Below are 21,623 nucleotides of genomic sequence, written 5' to 3'. Positions count from 1 at the left end.
GGTTTCAATGGAGACTGATATAATTTGTGGACAGTGCAGCGTTCGATACTGTCGACCATCATATCCTATTAGAGTGATTAGAGCACGCTGTAGGTATTACAGGTACTTTACTGCAGTGGTTTGTATCATTTCTACCTAATAGACTCCATTTTGCTCGTGTGTCCCCTTGGACTTAAATCTGGGACTCTCCACCATTTGACCTTGGAACTGAAGAAGCTTCTCACATGAGAGAAGAAACGTCTTCAGGAAACTTAAAGAAGTCCAGACGCTTTTCTTTCCAAGCTCCTTAGACTCTACTGCACTTCCTCTTTGAATCTCAACAAACACAAAAATCTGGTCAAAATTCAAGCATTACAGTTATTCCATTAAATGTGTTACATGTTCTCCTTCACTATATTAATTTGATTTATACTTAATTATATTTGATTCAAGTTATATACGATTAACCATTACCAGAAATCATATATAGATATACTAGCAGAGATGGGCAGTAACACATTATTTCTGATTACTTGTTAAATTAAAAAGACCAACTTTACACAAACATCACATTGGGGAGACATGTCAGAAAGGTAGGCTGATAGGAAAAAAACAACGAAAATACATAACACGAGGTGAGAGGAGGAGAAAAAAAACTCCACTCAGACTGAGCTCCTAGTGGGAGAACAGTTTGATAACAGAAAAAACACCTCAGCACAAAAAGCACATGACTATCAATACACCATAGAAACACAAGACAAGCAACAGGGGCGGGTAAAGGGTAAGAGAGAGCCGGTGTAGACAGCGCATCCGGTCCTGCAGCATGTCTGCGCTGGTCCAGTCGACCGCCATCTTCCCCGGGAGGGGACAAGCATCGAAGGCGTTTGGAAAGGGAGGGGGGATCAGTGTGTGCATATCAGTGTGTGTGTGTGTGTGTGTGTGTGTGTGTGTGTGTGTGTGTGTGTGTGTGTGTGTGTGTGTGTGTGTGTGTGTGTCCAGAGCTCAGCTGAGACAGTGTCCTTCGCCCTGCCAGGCTAAGTAAACAGTCTTCCAGCCAACCCAGGTGGCCTTGCATGGAATGGGGGGAACAGTCTAAACACGGTCGTTATCAGGGTGTTGTTGTTCAGCTCCAGCCTTGAGGCTGCAGCTGGCGCCGAAGTGGTATCCGCATGAAGTGATGGTGCTTTTTACTTTAATGCGAACAGCTCATATGAATTTGAAAGCTGTTCTACAGTCCAACACTGGTCTCTCAATCTCCCGTTGGAGAGCCGCGAGCTTTTCCATGATGTTATCCAAACTTATGTTCCGTGATGTTGTCGTTCTTTTTGCTCAAAGAGCAGGTTCTGAGAACTCACGACCGCAGTGCACTTCCCCAAGATGTGATCGAATTTGCGCTCAAAGGTGTTATTCGAGCTAGCCCCTCCAGATGTAATCCAGTTTTTCACTCAGAGGTCTTGTTCTGATTGTTCACGGCAGCCGTGCGTTCTCCAAGATCTTCTCCGTGCTGACTCAATGAGCCCATTTTGAGAAACTCACGCCTCTTCCCATCGTTCCAATCCCAGCGGGCAGCCTTGTGGGGTTTGAACAGCCGGTTCCTTAATTCAAATTGTCTGGCGCTATCAACCATGCTACATTCAAAGTAATTAAAATCAATTTAAAATGACCATCTTGACCACATATGTACTGATTTGCTGCCATGTGATTACAATAGGCAACTGAACAGACATACCTAACAAAGTATAAATGTGTAAATATATAATTCTGTGGAGGACATGGATCAAAGTGACACTATTACTCAATAAGAAATCAAGTGGATTTGTGGAAGTGAACTGTTGACCATTTAAGTTTGTAATTAAGTAAAAATTTGTGTTACTATGAATTAGTAAGTGTGCAACGCATGACACCCCTAGATCGGGTGTGTTGACCAGTAAGACTTCTCAGTGTGTACAGTATTTTTTCCCCTTTTAGCCACATCTCAAGGTGCGTTATGTGTTTTCTTCCCATCTTTCACCTATGTATTTATGCCAGTCTATTGTACTCCATCTGCTCCACCTCTATTCCACCTCTGCCTCTGGACACTAATCTCTCTGCTCTTGTCTCTCGCTTCAATATAGGCCTCCTGAGCCAGTTTACAGCACTGTGAACAAACTAAGTGACAAAGTGCCCTCCCCCCGACACTATTCCTCAGTGGAGTGTGACAAAAGCATCTTCCACTCTGCCCCACTCCCTAACTATATCTTAAGTCTGTTTCCTGACTTGGATATCACCAGGTACTTTCAACCACCACCCTCACTACCTTTCTGCACTGTACCACTTGTATCCCATCTAACTATATGAATAGCATGCCATGTTATTATATAATTACCTTATTTCTTCTAATGCATTTGTTGTTTACTCCCTTGGGAACCTTGTCGTGATATTGTTTTTCTCAAGCCTTCCTCCTTTCTGCTGTTCTCTCTTTCTTTAGGACATTGACTTTTCAGGGTCATGACCTTATTCATTATCAAAGTTAGACCGAAGATGGAGGAAAATAAAGATGTGTTTGAGTAAGGTAGCTAATGTAAGCAGAGGGTAAGGAGTCCTCTGCTGACATTAGTGGAAAAAACATGTATTGTTATAATACATAGCTCTTGTGGCCACAAGTTATTAATACATAGCCACAATATCAATAACTGATGGCCATGGTGTAGAAACGTTTGGAAATGCAATAACCAATATTTTTGGCAACACTCTTCTAACTTACAGTCACAAGTTACTTACTCATGGCCTTCCATTACTAACTCATTGACTGCCACAGCCAGGCAAAGGGAACCAAGAACAGGACACAAACATATATTTACGATTTTATTTACTTAGAGGCAGATTATAAGTCAAAATGGAAATAGACTGCTGGTAAGGCTGTTGAGCTGGACAGAGGTGAGCAGGGTGGTCCTGAAACTGAGTCCTTACTGAGACTAAAAGATCGCTGCCTGAGGCACTGTGCCTCCCCCTTCTGCCTTAGCTGGAATGGATCGATGTAGGTCATGGATGCATGGGGACTTCCCCTTTTCTCGTTCCCCATTCCTTTCGCTCCCCCGTGTGCTGTGTTGGCCAGCACGGTGCATGTCCGGGGTCCTCCTGGAGGAATTTGTGTCTGAGTCCTGTGTTCACCCCTCTGGGGTGGGGTGGGCACCTTCTGCTCTGCCAGGAGATGGCAGGGGTGACGGGGATGGGTGCCACCCCTGCCCCCTCTCGGTTGTGTCGGCTGGTATCCTGGGCTCTGGGTGTGTTTGCTGTCCCGTGTAGCCAGCATGTGAACAACCCTATGTCCTGTTGTTTTTTCCACTTTCTGCTCTGTTCTTGCTTGAGTGTCTGGTTTCTGAATGTCATTGTGCATTTTGTTTTCTAAGATAGTAGATAGCTGTTGGTAGTGTTCAAATTCGATTGTTGGTGAGGAACTTGCACACAGGCTCATAAGGACTTTGACCTCAAGGTCATGTTTCTAAAGCTCTTGTTACCACGATAACTTGAGAAAGATGTCACCCTGGACTTTTAAAATACCATATGTGTTTCTATTAAAAATCTCTAACAAGTTTGAATCTCAGTGGCCTCAACCTCAACGTCAGAGATAAAATTTTCTGAAGATCTTGTGAATGTGGTAGCTCTAGAAGGAGGTGACATAGGCTTTTCAGATTTAACATCCATAACATCCAAAATCCATTTTACATTTTAAGCTGGGTAATTGATCTGTGCCACAGTGATCTGTGGCAAATGCAGGGCTCAGCTAATATGGATATTTTCAACTGGCTCAGTTGAACTTTCATAGAATTTCATAGAACCTTGGTGGTTCTTTACACTATACATTAGTGGTGCAAGGGATCAAAAATCTCACGGTTCGGATCGGATGGGAGGCAGAGCCTTCAGTTTTCAGGCCCCTCTTCTGTGGAACCAGCTTCCAGTTTGGATTCGGGAGACAGACACTATCTCTACTTTCAAGATTAGGCTTCAAACTTTTGCTAAAGCATATAGTTAGGGCTGGACCAGGTGACCCTGAATCCTCTCTTAGTTATGCTGCAATAGACGTAGGCTGCCGGGGATTCCCATGATGCATTGAGTTTTTCCTTTCCAGTCACCTTTCTCACTCACTATGTGTTAACAGACCTCTCTGCATTGAATCATATCTGTTATTAACCTCTGTCTCTCTTCCACAGCATGTCTTTATCCTGTCTTCCTTCTCTCACCCCAACCAATCACAGCAGATGGCCCTCCCTGAGCCTGGTTCTGCCGGAGGTTTCTTCCTGTTAAAAGGGAGTTTTTCCTTCCCACTATCACCAAAGTGCTTGCTCATAGGGGGTCATATGATTGTTGGGTTTTTCTCTGTATCTATGAAGCGCCTTGAGGCGACTTTTGTTGTGATTTGGCGCTATATAAATAAAATTGAATTGAATTGAATTGAATTGAATTGAATCGGATCACAGTGTCATGGTCCTGCGGCCATGACTCAGTGACTTTGTGTTTGTGTTCTTTATTGTTATTACTTTCATTATTATTCGTGGCTGTTTTGGGATGGTTTGTGTTTTGGGAATTAGATACGGGGTTCTGGGGTTGTGCTCCCTCTATTGGTCCCTGGTGTTAGTGTTCCCCTGTCTCGTCAGGTTAATCAGGTCCAGCTGTGTCTCCCACCTGTGTGTGATTTCCCAGTGTCTCTCTGTGTACTTATAGTGTGTGTTTGCCTCTGTTCCTCGTCGCGTCGTCTGTGTTCATACCCTGTGAAATCCCCTGCGTGCTCTCCCTGCTGTTCTCCCTTCATGTTCAGGTTTGCCACTCCTTTGTGTAGTTTCGCCCAGTTTAGTTCATCCTTAGTTCTGTTTTGCCATCTCCACTTTATGTTTGGTATTATCAATAAATCGCCTTCACATTTGAGTAAGTGCTGCATCTGAGTCCTCCTTTCCACTCTTCACACGGCCGCTGCCCCGGACCGTGACACACAGTTTTAAGTCACGGATCCGATCAATTTTCAGATCAGCAAAAAAAGAAAAAAGACAAAAATTGAACATTTACTTATTGAAGTATTTTTTGCCTGTTAAAACATTCAACTCAAGATTCATTCCACGCAAGTATTAAAAAAAAATATGGTTCAATATGGGGCAGTATAGGGCTTTGTATCTACCACTCAATTCAATTCAATTCAATTTTATTTATAAAGCACCAAATCACAACAACAGTCGCCTCAAGGCGCTTTATATTGTAAGGTAGACCCTACAATAATACATATCGCTCATTATATTGCACTCTGCTGTGATGTGAGCGGTCACGGTCACGTAGCTTTCCGTTGTCCCGGAGGTCCACCCATTTGTAGTAGTTAGGGCAACAGAAGATGCCTGGGACATTTCAGCCATAACTTAAATCTTTTCCTGCTCATACATGCTTGGAACGATCTTGCCACTAAAGTGGACGCGCAACGAGATATCATAGCGTGGCTCGTTCATCCTAGTTTAAACCCCTTGTTTTGCACAAAGGAATACGGCCTCCCGTCTGCAGCTAAACACCCCAATAGCTTTTGTAATAGCTTTAGCCCGGTCGGATTGGGCAGCAGAGTGCTGCTTAAATACTGCAAACTCCTCTGCTCCTCCACTCACTCCACTCCACTTCGCTAGCGCTGACCATAACTATTGCTTGACAGACCCACCACGCCACCATACACATATTTTTTTTCTTTTCTTCTTTTTCGAATCTTTGGATCACATGCGTGCCGAACCGTGGAGTGGGATCGGTTCGGATTACGGATCAACCGTGATCCGTTGCACCACTACTATACATGCTTCCCTTTGGCAGTATAATTTGAAGACATGGCATACATTTTTATTGCTATGCAGGTAATGCCCATTTATATCTGTAAATGAAGCATCCTTGTCAGGTGCCCAAAACACCTGAACAGGCTCCTTTTGATGTGGAGGAGCAGCGGCTCTACTTTGAGCCACTTCAGATGGCTGAACTGTCTCTTAAGGTGGGCATACACTGTGCAATTTTTGGCCCATTTAGAGATGATTATTCAGTCGTTTTAAGTATCGGCCTGAGTTTCGCCTTAATCGTGAGTTGTGCATCATCGTGTAATATACATGGGGTAACGAGAAGCGATTAACACCTCACGACCAGCTCCCGATCAGCAATCGTATCGTCGCAAGAAAATCAAACCTGTTTGAAATCCTGTCGCCCCTCATGAGGGTGTCAACAAAACCCTCATGCTGCACATGGACAAACACAGAAATGGAAGTGAAAAAGATGGAGCAGCATGGCAGTGCAGAGTGATCTGGACACAAGCGATGGAGGCACAACTTGTAGAACTTTTGCAAGCTCATCCGAGCCTTTTCGATGTGGCCTCACAAAATTATCACGACCACAACAACCGTGAAAAGAGCTGGATGGACATTGCTGCTGAATTGCACCTGCCTGGTCAATGTTTTTCATTAGCGATTTAGCAAAGTTGATGGTGGTGGTGTGTGTCTGTGTGAGTGAAAGACAGAGAGAGAGGGAGGGAGAGTGAGAGACAGATTTTGTGTTATAAGCTTCATATTACCACTTCATATTATAGATGCACAGTGTGAGCACTCAGGTGGCATAAGAGCATCGGGCCGTATAGTGTGAGACCCTGCATTATGACCTACGAACTTCTAACCCCTGTGATTCAGTCGTACAGTTTGAGCAGGAGCTGAATAACATGACTGAAAAAAATCGCACAGTGTCTGCCCGGCTTAAAAGAGAGGCCAGCCACCCTTCGAAGGAAGCTCATTTCTGCCACTTGTATGTGTTATGTCCTTCTTCCAGTCACTACCCACAGCTCATGACCATAGCTGAGGGTAGGGACGTAGAGCGACTGGTAAATTGAGAGCTTTGCTTTTTACACTCAGCTCTCTCTTTACCATGACGGACCAGTACAGCGTCCGCATCACTGCAGACGAAGCACCAATCTGGCTGTTGATCTCCCGCTCCCTTCTCTGGTCAGTCGTGAACAAGACCCAGAGATGCACTCCGCCCTTTTCCGGCTGAGGACCATAGCCTCAGATTTAGGTGCTGATTCTCATTCCCACCGCTTCACACTTGGCTGAATGGCTGTGAACCGTTCCAGTGCAAGCTGTAGACTATCACCTGATGAAGTCACCAGAACCACATCATCTGCGAAAAGCAGAGATGAGATTCTGAGGCCACTCAAGTGAAAGCCTTCCACCACTTGGCTATGCCTACAAATTTGGTCCATAAAAATTATGAACAGAATCGGTGACAAAGGGCAGCCCTGGCAGAGTCCATCACCTACCGGAAAAAAGTCAAACTTATTGCCGGATATGCAGACCAAGCTCTTGCAACAGTTGTATAAAGATCGAATGGTCCATAGCAATGTCCCAGACACCTCATACTCCCGAAGCATCTCCCACCACTGACACTCCGAGAGACACGGTTGAATGCCTTTTCCAAGTCCAAAAGACACATGTAGACTGGTTGGACAAACTCCCATACGCCCTCAAGTATCCTCGAGAAGATAAAGAGCTGGTCCAGTGATCCATGACCAGGACGAAAACCACATTGTTCCTCCTGTTTCCGAGATTTGACTAACGGACAAACTCTCCTTTCCAGCACCCTGGCATAAACTTTCCCAGGAAGGCTGAGGAGTGTGATCCCCTGTAGTTGGAATACACCCTCCAGTCCCTCTTCTTAAAGATATGCAGACTGGGGTGGTGGTTCCCATTCAGAGGTACCGCCCTGATCTCCACGCAAGTCTTCAGAGGTGTGTCAGTCAAGACCTACAACATCCAGAGACTACAGGAACTCAGGGTGAACCTCATCCACCCCAGGGGCCCTGCAGCCAAGGAGGTGTGTAATTGCCTCAGTGACCTAACCTCTGGAGATAGAAGAGTCTTCCCCTTGCCCCCAGACGCTGCTTCCTCCACAGAAGACATGCCGGTGGGATAAAGGAGGTCCTTGAGGTATTCCTTCCACCACTTGGCTATGCCTACAAATTCGGTCCATAAAAATTATGAACAGAATCTGTGACAAAGGGCAGCCCTGGCAGAGTCCATCACCTACCGGAAAAAAGTCAAACTTATTGCCGGATATGCAGACCAAGCTCTTGCAACAGTTGTATAAAGATCGAATGGCCCATAGCAATATCCTAGACACCTCATACTCCCGAAGCATCTCCCACCACTGACACTCCGAGAGACACGGTTGAATGCCTTTTCCAAGTCCAAAAAACACATGTAGACTGGTTGGACAAACTCCCATACGCCCTCAAGTATCCTCGAGAAGATAAAGAGCTGGTCCAGTGATCCATGACCAGGACGAAAACCACATTGTTCCTCCTGTTTCCGAGATTTGACTAACGGACAAACTCTCCTTTCCAGCACCCTGGCATAAACTTTCCCAGGAAGGCTGAGGAGTGTGATCTCCTGTAGTTGGAATACACCCTCCAGTCCCTCTTCTTAAAGATTTGCAGACTGGGGTGGTGGTTCCCATTCAGAGGTACCGCCCTGATCTCCACGCAAGTCTCCAGAGGTGTGTCAGTCAAGACCTACAACATCCAGAGACTACAGGAACTCAGGGTGAACCTTGCAGCCAAGGAGGTGTGTAACTGCCTCAGTGACCTAACCTCTGGAGATAGAAGAGTCTTCCCCTTGCCCCCAGACTCTGCTTCCTCCACAGAAGACATGCCAGTGGGATAAAGGAGGTCCTTGAGGTATTCCTTCCACCACCCGACAATTTTAAAGTTGAAGTCAGCAGTGCTCCACCCAGACTATACACAGTGCATGTAGAACACCACTTTCCCCTCCTGAGTCACCTGACGGTTTGCCAGGATCTCTTCAAGGCAGTCCGAAAGTCTTTTTCCATGGCCTCTTTGAAGTCCTCTCACACCACTAGTTTTTGCTTCAGCCACTGCCTGAGCCGCATTCCTTTTGGCCTGTCGGTACCTATCAGCTGCCTCTGAAGTCCCACAGATTAACCAAGCCCGGAAGGACTCCTTCTTCAGCCTTGTGGCTCCCTTCACCTCTGGTGTCCACCATTTGGTTTGGGCATTACCACCACAACAAGCACCAACCACCTTGCGGCTGCAATTCAGTGAGGGGGTCTGGCAGTCGAGGTGCTGAACATGGTCCATTTGGACCGGGGCCTCTGCCTGGCCTTACTATACATTTGATGTGCCAGGTTTGTCCAGCATCCTCCCCCGCCAACTGATCCAACTCACCACCCGGCGGTGATAACTTGACAGCTCAGCCCCTCTCTTGTGTCCAGAACATACGGGTGCAGGCAAGTCTGCTGGACCAGACAGGGTGAGTCCCTGTGTCTTCAAGGCCTGTGCCCCCCAGCTTTATAGAGTCTTTCATAAACTGTTCATGATGAGTCTGAGTCTGCAGAGGGTCCCAGTGCTGTGGAAGATGTCAGGCCTCGTTCCTGTACCAAAGATGCGACATCCCAGTGGTTCCCAGGATTACTGACTTCTGAAGTCTTAAAAGACTGATGATATGTGTGTCCTCAACATTGTGTGTCTGACAAGGTGATCAGCAACACAGGGGCACCACAAGGGCTGTCCTCTAAACCACAGACTTCACCACTGCAAAGAAACCTGCCATGTTCAGAAGTTTTCTCATGACTCTGCTGTGGTTGGATGCAGCAGTGAAGGTGAAGAGACAGAGTACCGGGCTGTGGTTGACTCCTTTATAACATGGTGCAAGCAGAATCACCTGCAGCTCAATGTGACAAAGACAAAGAATTGACTCTAACTTGAGGAGGACCAGGAAACCAGTGACGCCTCTTTCAGTCCAGAGGGTAGATGTGGACATCGTGGTGGACTATAAATACCTCAGAGTACACATTCTCTATGCTGTTGCATAGAGAGGGTTGCAAATGCCAACAGACTTAATAAACGGATTCGCAAGGCCAGTGATCTTGTGAGGATGGAGCTGGACTCTATTAAGGTGATGTCAGAAAGGCAGATGTTATCTCCATGTGGTTATCTCCCTGTACAACTCCTCCATCTAATGCACAGTGCAATAGTTACACCCTCCTCTACAGTGATAACTGCTCTGCCCTCTTGAGTCAATGCCTCCATTCTTCCAGGGCTAGTTTAACGGCTAGGAGTTTTTTGTCATCACTGTCATACTTCTTCTCTACAGGGGATAAACTACGTAAAAAGAAAACACACATATGCAGGTTATCATCTATTTGATGTAAAAATTTAGGTCCCCCTCTGTATTAAGAGATATTAAGAGAGTAGAACTATTGCAGTGTGTACTTGTGCTGGGACTCATCCTATCTGGTTATGCATACTTACCTGAGTATAGTGTTTCTGAACGTGGTCGTACATGAAAGTGATGGGTGGCGGAGAGGTGTCAGGTTTTTCACTGGAGGCGAAGAAAGAAAGGGAGAGAGAGTGGTGTGGCTGTGGACTGCAGGCTCACCACAGTTAAGTCAGTAGGAGCTGAGCATTGACTGCAGTATCAAATCAGTTGAAGAACAAATTCAAGTCACTGGCTCTGTCCCCCAGCAGCTTCTCTTCTATTGGATGGTTTGAATCCTTAATGACACTCCAGACCTCTCTGCTGTTTTGCTGGAGTTTCTGCTCTAGCTTTCTCCTATTATTGTTCTTAGTTTCTCTGATCTTGCCGCTCAATAATCCCATTCTCAGCTCCACTTTATTTCTCACTCTGAAAAACATCCCCTTGTTATTGAGGAGGTCTTTGATGTCATTAGTCGCCCATGGCTTGTTATTTGGGTAGCAGAGAGTCTGAGCTGGGACAGTGGAGCTAGTGCAGAAGGTTATGTTGTTAACAAGAACTGCTTATCAATTGCAGAGCTTTCCCAGTCAGCTCGAACAGTTTGGAAGCCTTCAATTGATACATTGTCATTGAGAATATCCTGTACAGTGCACCATTCAACCAATATGTTTGCTCAATATGTTTGGTAGAGAACACTATTAAACAAATAAGAGGCAGAACAGGCTGAAATACGCTGCATGCAGCAGTGTTATGCAAACTCCACTAATAACCATGGACAACTTGTCATTTTATTCTGTCAGAATACGATCTTCCTCTAACTATCATGTATCCTGTATTCATTATTTCATCATTATCCTGATGAAAATCTGGAATCTGTTCCAGATTGTAATTACTGTATTGTAATTTTGTAACTAGTGCTGTAGTATTGTTTGGTCTTTTCTTGCTGTTGTCAAAGCAATTTACTCAATGATGCTGAGAGAAGTAACTGTGGTCGATCTTGTGTATATGAAAGATGATAAATAAGGGGCTGGTTGAATTAAAAATTAGCCAATTTTTGTTGATCTCCTGCAATATTTAGGTCATCAATATAAAAGTCAACATAGATTATTTGCTTGGTGTTTGCCAGGAAACATGATAATATTCATTTTGTGCATAAAAATGTGTGGTTGTTATAGGTGTATAAATGCTACACATGAGTAATTTTACCCTACTGATTGGTAGGGTAAAATTACTATGACATCATAATATCCCTGCTTTTGTGGTAAAAAGTATACAGTGTTTTCAATATGTCATAGTGTTTCCCTCTGCATGGCCTCTAAACCTGTCCCTGCTCTTTCTGCTCAGTATGTAGGATGTGTAGTTACTCCTTTAGTAATTACTGATACTGTACTAAATGAAGCCCATTATCACCGGTGGAGGTCAGAGTCACTGAACTGGAGATGTGTCCATAGTGAATTGTGTTCCAGGGGCCAGAGCAGCAATGAAGATGAAGGCAAATTACAGAAAATCATCATTCAAGCAGTAGTGACACATGGTTCCATCAATCTGAGTTCACTAACATGAATACTGAATCGTGTGTAACCTTTCCGGAAACAATGTCAGACTTTTCTTTCGCTGCATGTTCTCCTTAAGTTGCTGGTTGTCTGGCTTTATAGATTATTGATGTTAGGAGAAAGGAATCCATTGCACTATGAATGGTGCAGCTCTTGTTTCTGGCCAGATTTATTAAATTACCCAAAATGACTATCCAGAGTTGGGACCTGGAAGCAGCACCATAGATTAACTCCTGTTATTTCCCCTAAACCCCATTCCACATAGAGACTGTGTCTGTCCTAGACCACCAAAGAAAATCATCAAGAAATGCTTTAAAATTAAAAATTACAAAGAAAGAACAATCTAGTATCATCAAGTGCACCAAAGGGTAAAACAGCAAACTGTGGATTATTAACCATTAGGTCTCTTTTTGTACATGAATTAATAATCGATTAACATATTGATTTACTCTGCTTTACAGAAACCTGGTTAGAGCAAAATGATTATGTTAGTTTAAATGAATAAACACTCCTGAGTCATAGTAACTATCAGAATCCCTGAGGCACAGGCCGAGGAGAGGGTGTGGCAGCAATTTTTCACTGCACCTTCTTATTCAAACAAAAACCCAGACAGAGATGTAATTCATTTGAAACCCTGATGCTTAGCCTCGCCCACCCTAGCTGTAAAAGTCAAACAGTTTTATTCTGTTGCCCACCTGAGTTTCTGTCTGATTTCTCAGACTTTTATCTGATTTAGTGCTCGGCTCAGATAATTGTGGGTGATTTTAACATCCATCTAGATGTTAAAAATGACAGCCTCAATAATAATAATAATAATAATAATTATAATACATTTTATTTGAAAGTGCCTTTCAAAACACTCAAGGACACTGTACACAGCAGAATAATAAAAGCAGCATAAAAGCAAGCAGTTTACATAATCATACAAGCATAAGACATAAAACTAATTTACAGTGGTTGCAAAAGTATTCAGCCCCCTTGAACTTTCCCACATTTTGTCACATTACAACCACAAACATGAATCAATTTTATTGGAATTCCACGTGAAAGACCAACACAAAGTGGTGCACACGTGAGAAGTGGAATGAAAATCATACATGATTCCCAACATTCTTTACAAATAAATAACTGCAAAGTGGGGTGTGTGTAATTATTCAGCCCCCTGAGTCAATACTTTGTAGAACCACCTTTTGCTGCAGTTCCAGCTGCCAGTCTTTTAGGGTCTGTCTCTACCAGCTTTGCACATCTACAGACTGAAATCTTTGCCCATTCTTCTTTGCAAAACAGCTCCAGCTCAGTCAGATTAGATGGACAGCGTTTGTGAACAGCAGTTTTCAGGTCTTGCCACAGATTCTGGATTGGATTTAGATCTGGACTTTGACTGGGCCAGTCTAACACATGGATGTGTTTTGTTTTAAACCATCCCATTGTTGCCCTGGCTTTATGTTTAGGGTTGTTGTCCTGCTGGAAGCTGAACCTCCGCCCCAGTCTCAAGTCTTTTGCAGACTCCAACAGGTTTTCTTCCAAGATTGCCCTGTATTTGGATCCATCCATCTTCCCATCAACTCTGACCAGCTTCCCTGTCCCTGCTGAAGAGAAGCCCCCCCAGAGCATGATGCTGCCACCACCATATTTGACAGTGGGGATGGTGTGTTCAGGGTGATGTGCAGTGTTAGTTTTCTGCCACACATAGCGTTTTGCATTTTGGCCAAAAAGTTCCATTTTGGTCTCATCTGACCAGAGCAGCTTCTTCCACATGTTTGCTGTGTCCCCCACATGGCTTGTGGCAAACTGCAAACGGGACTTCTTATGGTTTTCTGTTAACAATGGCTTTCTTCTTGCCACTCTTCCATAAAGGCCAACTTTGTGCAGTGCACGACTAATAGTTGTCCTGTGGACAGATTCCCCCACCTGAGCTGTAGATCTCTGCAGCTCGTCCAGAGTCACCATGGGCCTCTTGGCTGCATTTCTGATCAGCGCTCTCCTTGTTCTGCTGTGAGTTTAGGTGGACGGCCTTGTCTTGGTAGGTTTACAGTTGTGCCGTACTCCTTCCATTTCTGAATGATGGCTTGAACAGTGCTCCGTGGGATGTTCAAGGCTTGGGAAATCTTTGTGTAGCCTAAGCCTGCTTTAAATGTCTCAATAACTTTATGCCTGACCTGTCTGGTGTGTTCTTTGGACTTCATGGTGTTGTTGCTCCCAATATTCTCTTAGACAACCTCTGAGGCCGTCACAGAGCAGCTGTATCTGTACTGACATTAGATTACACACAGGTGCACTCTATTTAGTGATTAGCACTCATCAGGCAACGTCTATGGGCAACTGACTGCACTCAGACCAAAGGGGGCTGAATAATTACGCACACCCCACTTTGCAGTTATTTATTTGTAAAAAATGTTTGGAATCATGTCTGATTTTTGTTCCAGTTCTCACGTGTGCACCACTTTGTGTTGGTCTTTCACGTGGAATTCTAATAAAATTGATTCATGTTTGTGGCTGTAATGTGACAAAATGTGAGAAAGTTCAAGGGGGCTGAATACTTTTGCAAGCCACTGTAAATAGCAGAGTGGAGAGGTTATGTGGGATAAGCTGTTTTGAACAAGTGAGTTTTGAGTTGGGACTTAAAGAGAGAGAAGGAAGTGAGATTTCTTAAATCAGGAGGTCGGGAATTCCAGAGTCGAGGAGCTGAGCAGCTGAAAGCCCTGCTCCCCATGGTGGCAAGACGAAGAGAGGGGACAGAGAGAGAAAGAGAAGAAGAAGGTCTGAGACACAGAAATGGGGCGGTGATCTGAACCAGAACAGAGAGATATGGAGGGGAGAGATGATGAATAGCCTTAAATGTGTACAACTACTGTGTACAAGTACTGTCGAGGATGACACCCAGAGTTTTCACAGAGGAAGAAACGGAGACCGGCGAGTTATTGATAGTAACAGAGAAACTGTTGGTTCTGGATAATGTTGATTTAGTCAACAAAGCATTTAATCTGTTATTAGACTCAACTGGCTTCTCTCAAAATGTTGCAATTTGGAGCTTTACAATAAGCTATATAAATAAAACTGAATTGAATCAAATTCTCTCAAATGGATATGTACCACAGGCCTTCAAGCTGGCTGTAGTTAAACCTTTACTCAAAAAGCATCTCTAGACCCAGCAGTCTTAGCTAATTATAGGCCAATCTCCAACCTTCCTTTCATATCAAAAATCCTTGAAAGAGTAGTTGTCAAACAGCTAACAGATCATCTGCAGAGGAATGGCTTATTTGAAGAGTTTCAGTCAGGTTTCAGAGCTCATCACAGCACAGAAACAGCTTTAGTGACGGTTACAAATGATCTTCTTATGGCCTCTGACAGTGGACTCATCTCTGTGCTTGTCCTGCTAGACCTCAGTGCAGCATTCGATACTGTCGACCATAATATCCTATTAGAGCGATTAGAACATGCTGTAGGTATTACAGGTACTGCACTGCAGTGGTTTGTATCATATCTATCTAATAGACTCCAGTTTGTGCATGTAAATGGAGAGTCCTCTTCACACACTGAGGTTAATTATGGAGTTCCACAGGGTTCAGTGCTAGGACCAATTCTGTTTACATTATACATGCTTCCCTTAGGCAGCATCATTAGAAGACATAGCATACATTTACACTGCTATGCTGATGACACCCAGCTCTATCTGTCCATGAAGCCAGATAACACACACCAATGAGTTAAACTGCAGGAATGTCTTAAAGACATAACGTGCAGAGTCGTTTCTGACCAGGATATGTCCCTGAATATGCATAATAAACAAATGTGCAGAATGCTTACTTTCACTTGCGCAGTAGCAGTTCCTAAATGCTGCCCCAAGAATATTGACTAGGGCTAGAAATAGAGCATATACTTCTCCTATACTGGCTTGTCCTATTTGGTTTTCTGCTAAAAACCAGAATATAATTTAAAATCCTTCTCATCACATAAGAAGGTCTCACTTTTAATCACATTTATAATCACATAAAGCTGGATGTTTAGACCTTTTACTCTCTCAGCTGTGTTAACGCAGACCTGCCAGTTTCTTGAACTGGTTGTGATCAATTAATAATGTGCACGTTTTCCTACGTTTTCCCTCAACTTTAACTTTATAATAATAAGCTTTGATACAGCACTCTGTAGACAGCCAACATTTTCAGCAACGACCTTCTGTGGATTACCATACCTGTGAAGGGTATTAACGATGATCATTTTGACAACTGTCAATATTCAGTGTTCATGTCTGTGAAGGTTGTCAGTCATCCAGGTCATCGTAGTCTAAGGAGCTTGGAAAGAAAAGTGTCTGGACAAGAACTAGAACTGAAGAAGCTTCTCGGATGAGAGGTGAAACATCTTCAAGCCACTTAAAGAAGTCCAGACACTTTTCTTTCCAAGCTCCTTAGATTCAGTACTCATAATCTTCAAATATTTTGAGATACATTAGTATATTCGAGTGTCTGTAAGTTTGTGACAGATGGAGCAAAAGAGCAAGCAAACCAGTGTGTGAAAGTGTGTAATATGATGAGGCTCCTTTTTCGTCAGCGCTAAATTGGGACAAGTGATCTAAGTAGAGCACTATCCCCCTGTGGAGCTCTGGCAGTCACTGAGCTTCAGTGTCTGCACAAAGCTTTACTCGAGCAATTGTGCAATTGTTGTCCACCTTTTAGTCTTCTTTCTGAGCTGAAGATGCTGAGACCTACTGACTCCCCTGAGCTTATGTATTATTTAAACTGTCTGCACAGGGAACCCAGGAAGGTCGTGCTCCACAAGAGTACCACGGGCTTGGGCTTCAACATCGTAGGTGGTGAAGATGGTGAGGGCATCTTTGTCTCCTTCATCCTTGCGGGAGGACCCGCTGACTTGAGTGGAGAACTGAGGCGAGGTGACCAGATTTTATCAGTGAGTATGCAAGAGCCACTATATCCACAGAGATTTACACATAGTAATGTTTCAAAATATGTTTAAGTTTTACCGAAATTATTGATGTAGAAATTCTGATGTCACCTGCGGTTTAATTCATTATGAAAAACCTTCACAGCTCAATAGCAGCCCTATTTGAGGGTCTTTACAGTATAAAGCATCCTGAGGCAGCTGTATTCAGTTTTTTATAGACTGAATTGAACTGAATATGCAAACTGCTTACAAACAAATCTGAATAAATAAGCTGTTTTTATTTGTTGCAGTCTGAATCTCTTTGTAATGCTCTGCACAAGTACAGGCTGACTTTTGTTAAATGTGTGTGTTCCAAGGACAATGATAAAGTGTGCAATAGTTCAGGTGGCCTAGATTTACTTTCAAAGCAAATGGATGGTGGGTTTTTTCTTCTGCAGTATTGCTCCAGTATGATAACAGATAGGTGCTGTGTGTCATAGTTTATTAGCAGGTTATTTTTTAATTAAATCTATTAAATATGTGCATTTGTAATTGACAGCTATAAATACAAAACTAGTGTTTTTCATCTTTATTGCTTTAATTGTTAAAATAATTAATAATTAATGACGAAACAGAAATTTCCTTCATTGCCAGCGAAAGCTAGGAAAGGGACAGTAAAGGACTGCTAATTTGTCTAATATTAAGAAAACACCCAGCAGAACCTCTCACAGATAATTAGGCTATTCGGCAGCATGGGAGGATTAGGGGTAAAAAATAGCATTACATAGAGGCTAAGCCTTTCAGAAAGAAAGAAGGAGAAGGGGTTAAGATTGTGTCTGCAAGTTATTTTAAAACATTGTTTTTAAATCTAAATTTGCAAAGAATGCAGAGATTTAATCAAATAAACATGTATAACCATCTAGTCATGGCATGTCTCTGAAAACTACTGTCAGGAAAGAGCCATTTGATGCATCTACAATAAAAAAAAAACTGCCATCCAAAATAAAAATAAAACTTCTAAAGGGTCTTATCCTATTTGTAGACTAAGATGACTTGCAAAGACTGAGTTGTAGTTTGACTGTTCAAAATTTTTAATTCTTTGTGGAAATGATTGAACCTGTGTTTTCTGAGCTAACAAGGAAGGGAAACATCCAGCTGTGCAAAAAACTTGCACATCTGTGAAGATACTTTTTATATTAAACATGTTGAACATGTGCTGCCATCCAGACAATCTCCTTTACAAAAGGCTCTGCTAAACCAACAGCATGGCTGCTTTAAAACCCAGAGTCCAGTCCCATCGGTCAATAGTCCCGATCTGTCACGTTAGTGGTGGATCATGATTAAACTTCTAAACAAAAGGAAGCAGAAGCAGCTTGGCAGCTGAAATCAAATAAGAATGGAAAACATCTCTTTTAAAACTACAGCGATTTAAAAAAAATAAGTATTTAGTAGTGCTGTCAAAATTAACGCGTTAACACAAATTAATCCGCCATCATGGTCAACGCGATTAAAATTTTTAACGCAATTAACGCATCTGGAGTGCAGAATGACTCTAAATCCCTAAAATGTTTCTGTTAACTCATTTCGGGCAGTTTGGCCAAGCAGAGTTACCTTCGCACATGCGCAAATGGGCAGTTGATCTGGTAGTGACGGGCAGCTGAATCATTCAACTCAATATGGAAGATGATAAACGCACATCGGCCCTCTCGACGGGAAATTTGAGTATTAAAAAAACAAGAAGACGGAACAGTCGACCAACATAAAGTCTTATGCATGTTGTGCAAGAAGGAATTTTCACTGAAGCACTTCCTGCTTAAAATATCACATTGACGCGAAGCATACGTTAGCCAGGATGCTGCTAGCACTTTGGCTAACGCGTCACCCAGCTTGGACAAACCACTCACGGAGCATCGCAGACTCAGTAAGTCGACCTCGGACATATTGACTGACGCAATCGCCAAGTGGATTGCAACAAACTGCTTTTCTCGAGTCTGCTCATGCAAAATGAAATGCGATTAATATTGAATAAAAATTATATTTAATCGTGATTAATCAAAATTAATCCAAAGTAACCCTGTGATGAATCTGATTAAACATTTTAAATATTTTGTTTGACAGCAGTTTGATATAATTATATATTAGTTTATAGTTACCTATTAGTATATAGTTGTTGTTTTTTTAAAGTTGCATTTCACAGGAGAGAGCCTGTGCTAAAAGACTGAAGAAAACTATTCAAATTCTCTTTGAATTTAAGCATTTAACATTCTTTGTGTTTATACTTCATTATATTGCATAAATGTATGTTACAAGCTTAAATATAAAGTTGAAAAAATGTAATTGTAACCAGGCTTTTGATCAAGTAACTGCGGTTCATTGCGATTAAAATTGTGAGATTAATTAGTTAATTTTTTTTATCTATTGACAGCACTAATATTTAGTTTTACACATTTAAATTAAAATCAAAATAATTAATGTTGCAGAATTAAAGTCACATTTCCATTGAATTCAGTTCAATTCATTTTTATTTATACAGCACTAAATCACAACAACAGTCGCCTCAAGGTGCTTTACATTATAAGGTAGACCCTAAAGTAATAGATACAGAGAAAACCCCAACAATCATATGACCCCCTATGAGCAAGCACTTTGGTGACAGTGGGAAGGAAAAACTCTCTTTTAACAGGAAGAAACCTCCAGCAGAACCAGGTTGAGTCCAATAACAGATTAAATGCCATGTTGAGGCTGTCATTTTTAGCATCTACATGAATGTTAAAATCACCCACAATAATTATTTTATCTGAGCTCAGAACTAAATTAGATAAAAAGTCTGAGAAATCAGAGAGAAACTCTGTGTAAGGCCCAGGTGGACGATAGATGATAACAGGTAAGACTGGTTTCTGAGTTTTACAGCTGGGGTGGACAATGTTAAGCATCAGGCTTTCAAATGAATTAAAAGTCTGTCTTGGTCTTTCATTAATTAATAGGCTGGTGTGAAAAATTGCTGCCACACCGCCCCCTCGGCCTGTGCTTCGAGGTTTCTGGTAGTTAGAATGACTCGGGGGTGTTGATTCATTTAAACTAACATAATCATCCTGCTGCAACCAGGTTTCTGTAAGGCAGAGTAAATCAATTTGTTGATCAATTATTAAGTCATGTACTAACAAAGACTTGGAGGAGAGAGACCTAATATTTAATAATCCACATTTCACTGTTTTACTCTTTGGTACAGATGTGGATACTGTATTGTTCTTTCTTTGTGATTGTTTATGTTTAAGTTGTTTGTTGCTGGTTTTTAGTTTGTTTTCTGTCTGTTTGGGAGCTGACACAGTCTCTATGGAGATGGGTTTTTGGGGGGGTAGCAGGAGGAGAGAAGCTGCAGAGAGGCGTTTTGGGGGGTTTAATAAATTTGTCCATATTTCTAGAAATGAGAGCTGCTCCATCCAAAGTGGGATGGATGCCGTCTCTCCTAACAAGACCAGGTTTCCTCCACATCGTTTTTTGGACACCACTCAGACAATTTAAGGAGAACATCCAGCTAAACATGTCACTCCTGGTCTGATTGGGAAGGGGACCAAAGAAAACTACATTTTCTAAACCATCGCTACTTTGTTTTATGTAGCAACGGAAGGTGGGGATTTCAGAAGACGACATACAGCTCATTAAATACATGATGGATATACATGGGGCAGAATAATGGAGTAAATCCAGTCTAAAGGATGATGTATCATTACCTTTACACCTCAAAAAAAACAACAACCCTGAACTTGTTACTATTGTTACTAGCTTCCAGGCTTAAAGGATGATGATCCTATGTCAATCCATTGTTCAGGGAAATTGTGTCCAGGAAACTCAATCCAATGAGTCCTTTGCCAAACCAGCATCTCTAGAGGTTACAGTCCTTTGCCTTCCCTCCCTCTGCTAACAACTGGACCACAGTTTGCAATTTAAAAAAAGAGGAAGACAGTCTTGATCTCCCCCAATCACCTGAAGCTCAGGTTTACTGTCCTGAATGAACAACAGTCAAAAGTGACAAAATCCACCTTTTGGCACTCTTGTAGCTATCTTAAAGGCTGTCTCATTCTGTTCATTTAAACGTTGCATTTTTTGTGCCAGGGTACCAATTTTTGTGGTAGTGTTGTTTGAGGTTTGAAAACAGCAGAGGTGCTGCCTTTTGAGAAAATGCTTCTCAGCTATTCCGATACTCCTGACACTGAAGGGATCATTAAGGATTTTTGCTTAGGCAGCAGCTGTCCTTCTTTACTCCTAGATTGCTTGGAGATTTTTTTAGGTGCTTTCCCAACTTTGACAAATGTCCATCTATGATAATTAGATTTACTCAGGGCCTTTTTGATATAACGTTCCTCCACTTCCATGGCTGCTATGTCTGTGGGGAAGCTGTTTGCTCTGTGTTGTAGTGTCCTGATGACACTATATGCTCCATTGGATGATGGGAATCTAACCTTAAATATTAGTCAGTGTTTACTGTACACACTGACTTCATATGTCCCCCATTACTGGTGGAAATTTCACAGCCTAAGAAGGCTAGACTTTTTATTTTTCATATTCTCCCTGGTGAACTTATATATAAGTTTAAAAGGCCGGTAAGTATCCTGGGGCAACATACTGTGTGTGACTGCTAAATAGAAAGCATTTAGATGTAGTGGACCAGGAATACAAACTAGGATCAGAGAGAAAACCAGGGAACAAGGGAGAACAGTATTGAGGGACGACACGATAATGAAGCTTGAGTGCTTCCTTTAGCATAGGATACACTTGACCATCCTTTATGATAGGGGAGGCGAAATCTGTCCAAAAATTTAGACAGGGGGAACAAAACTGAACCCAAGGCACATGAGACAGGGACTATCAAAATAAAACAGGAAAAGCAGAGTCAGGAGAAACAAACACACAGACACAACAGACTCTCACAGGAGACACCAGGATAAGACACAAAAGGAACCTAACTGAC

At 42.6% G+C, this 21,623-nt stretch overlaps 1 protein-coding gene and 1 long non-coding RNA gene across 17 annotated transcripts in view; one reads left to right on the top strand and one right to left on the bottom strand.

Annotated features, from left to right (window-relative positions):
• The window catches only part of dlg2 (discs, large homolog 2 (Drosophila)), a 157,797-nt gene that overhangs the window by 109,478 nt on the left and 26,696 nt on the right, over positions 1-21,623 (top strand). For 15 of the 16 annotated variants that reach the window (XR_005693055.1, XM_040010575.1, XM_040010593.1 and 12 more), the window contains 2 exons: positions 2,094-2,249; positions 16,525-16,681. Coding sequence is in view for 15 of the 16 variants with exons in the window: in XM_040010575.1 (XP_039866509.1) it covers positions 2,094-2,249; positions 16,525-16,681 (313 nt within the window). In the remaining variant the exon portion in view is untranslated. The remainder of the gene's footprint in view (positions 1-2,093; positions 2,250-16,524; positions 16,682-21,623) is intronic. The other variant, XM_040010579.1, reaches the window with a different exon arrangement.
• Positions 39-15,329, bottom strand: LOC120720843. Its single transcript, XR_005693072.1, has 3 exons — positions 15,241-15,329; positions 11,545-11,550; positions 39-105 (listed from the first exon to the last, which is right to left on the bottom strand). It is a non-coding gene; the product is annotated as an uncharacterized LOC120720843 (long non-coding RNA).

Source organism: Simochromis diagramma, unplaced genomic scaffold (assembly GCF_900408965.1).
Source record: "Simochromis diagramma unplaced genomic scaffold, fSimDia1.1 OVJJ01000123.1, whole genome shotgun sequence".
Lineage (NCBI taxonomy): Eukaryota > Metazoa > Chordata > Actinopteri > Cichliformes > Cichlidae > Simochromis > Simochromis diagramma.
The sequence above is the reverse complement of the archived record's forward strand: the minus strand, read 5'-3'. Positions and strand labels throughout refer to the sequence as shown.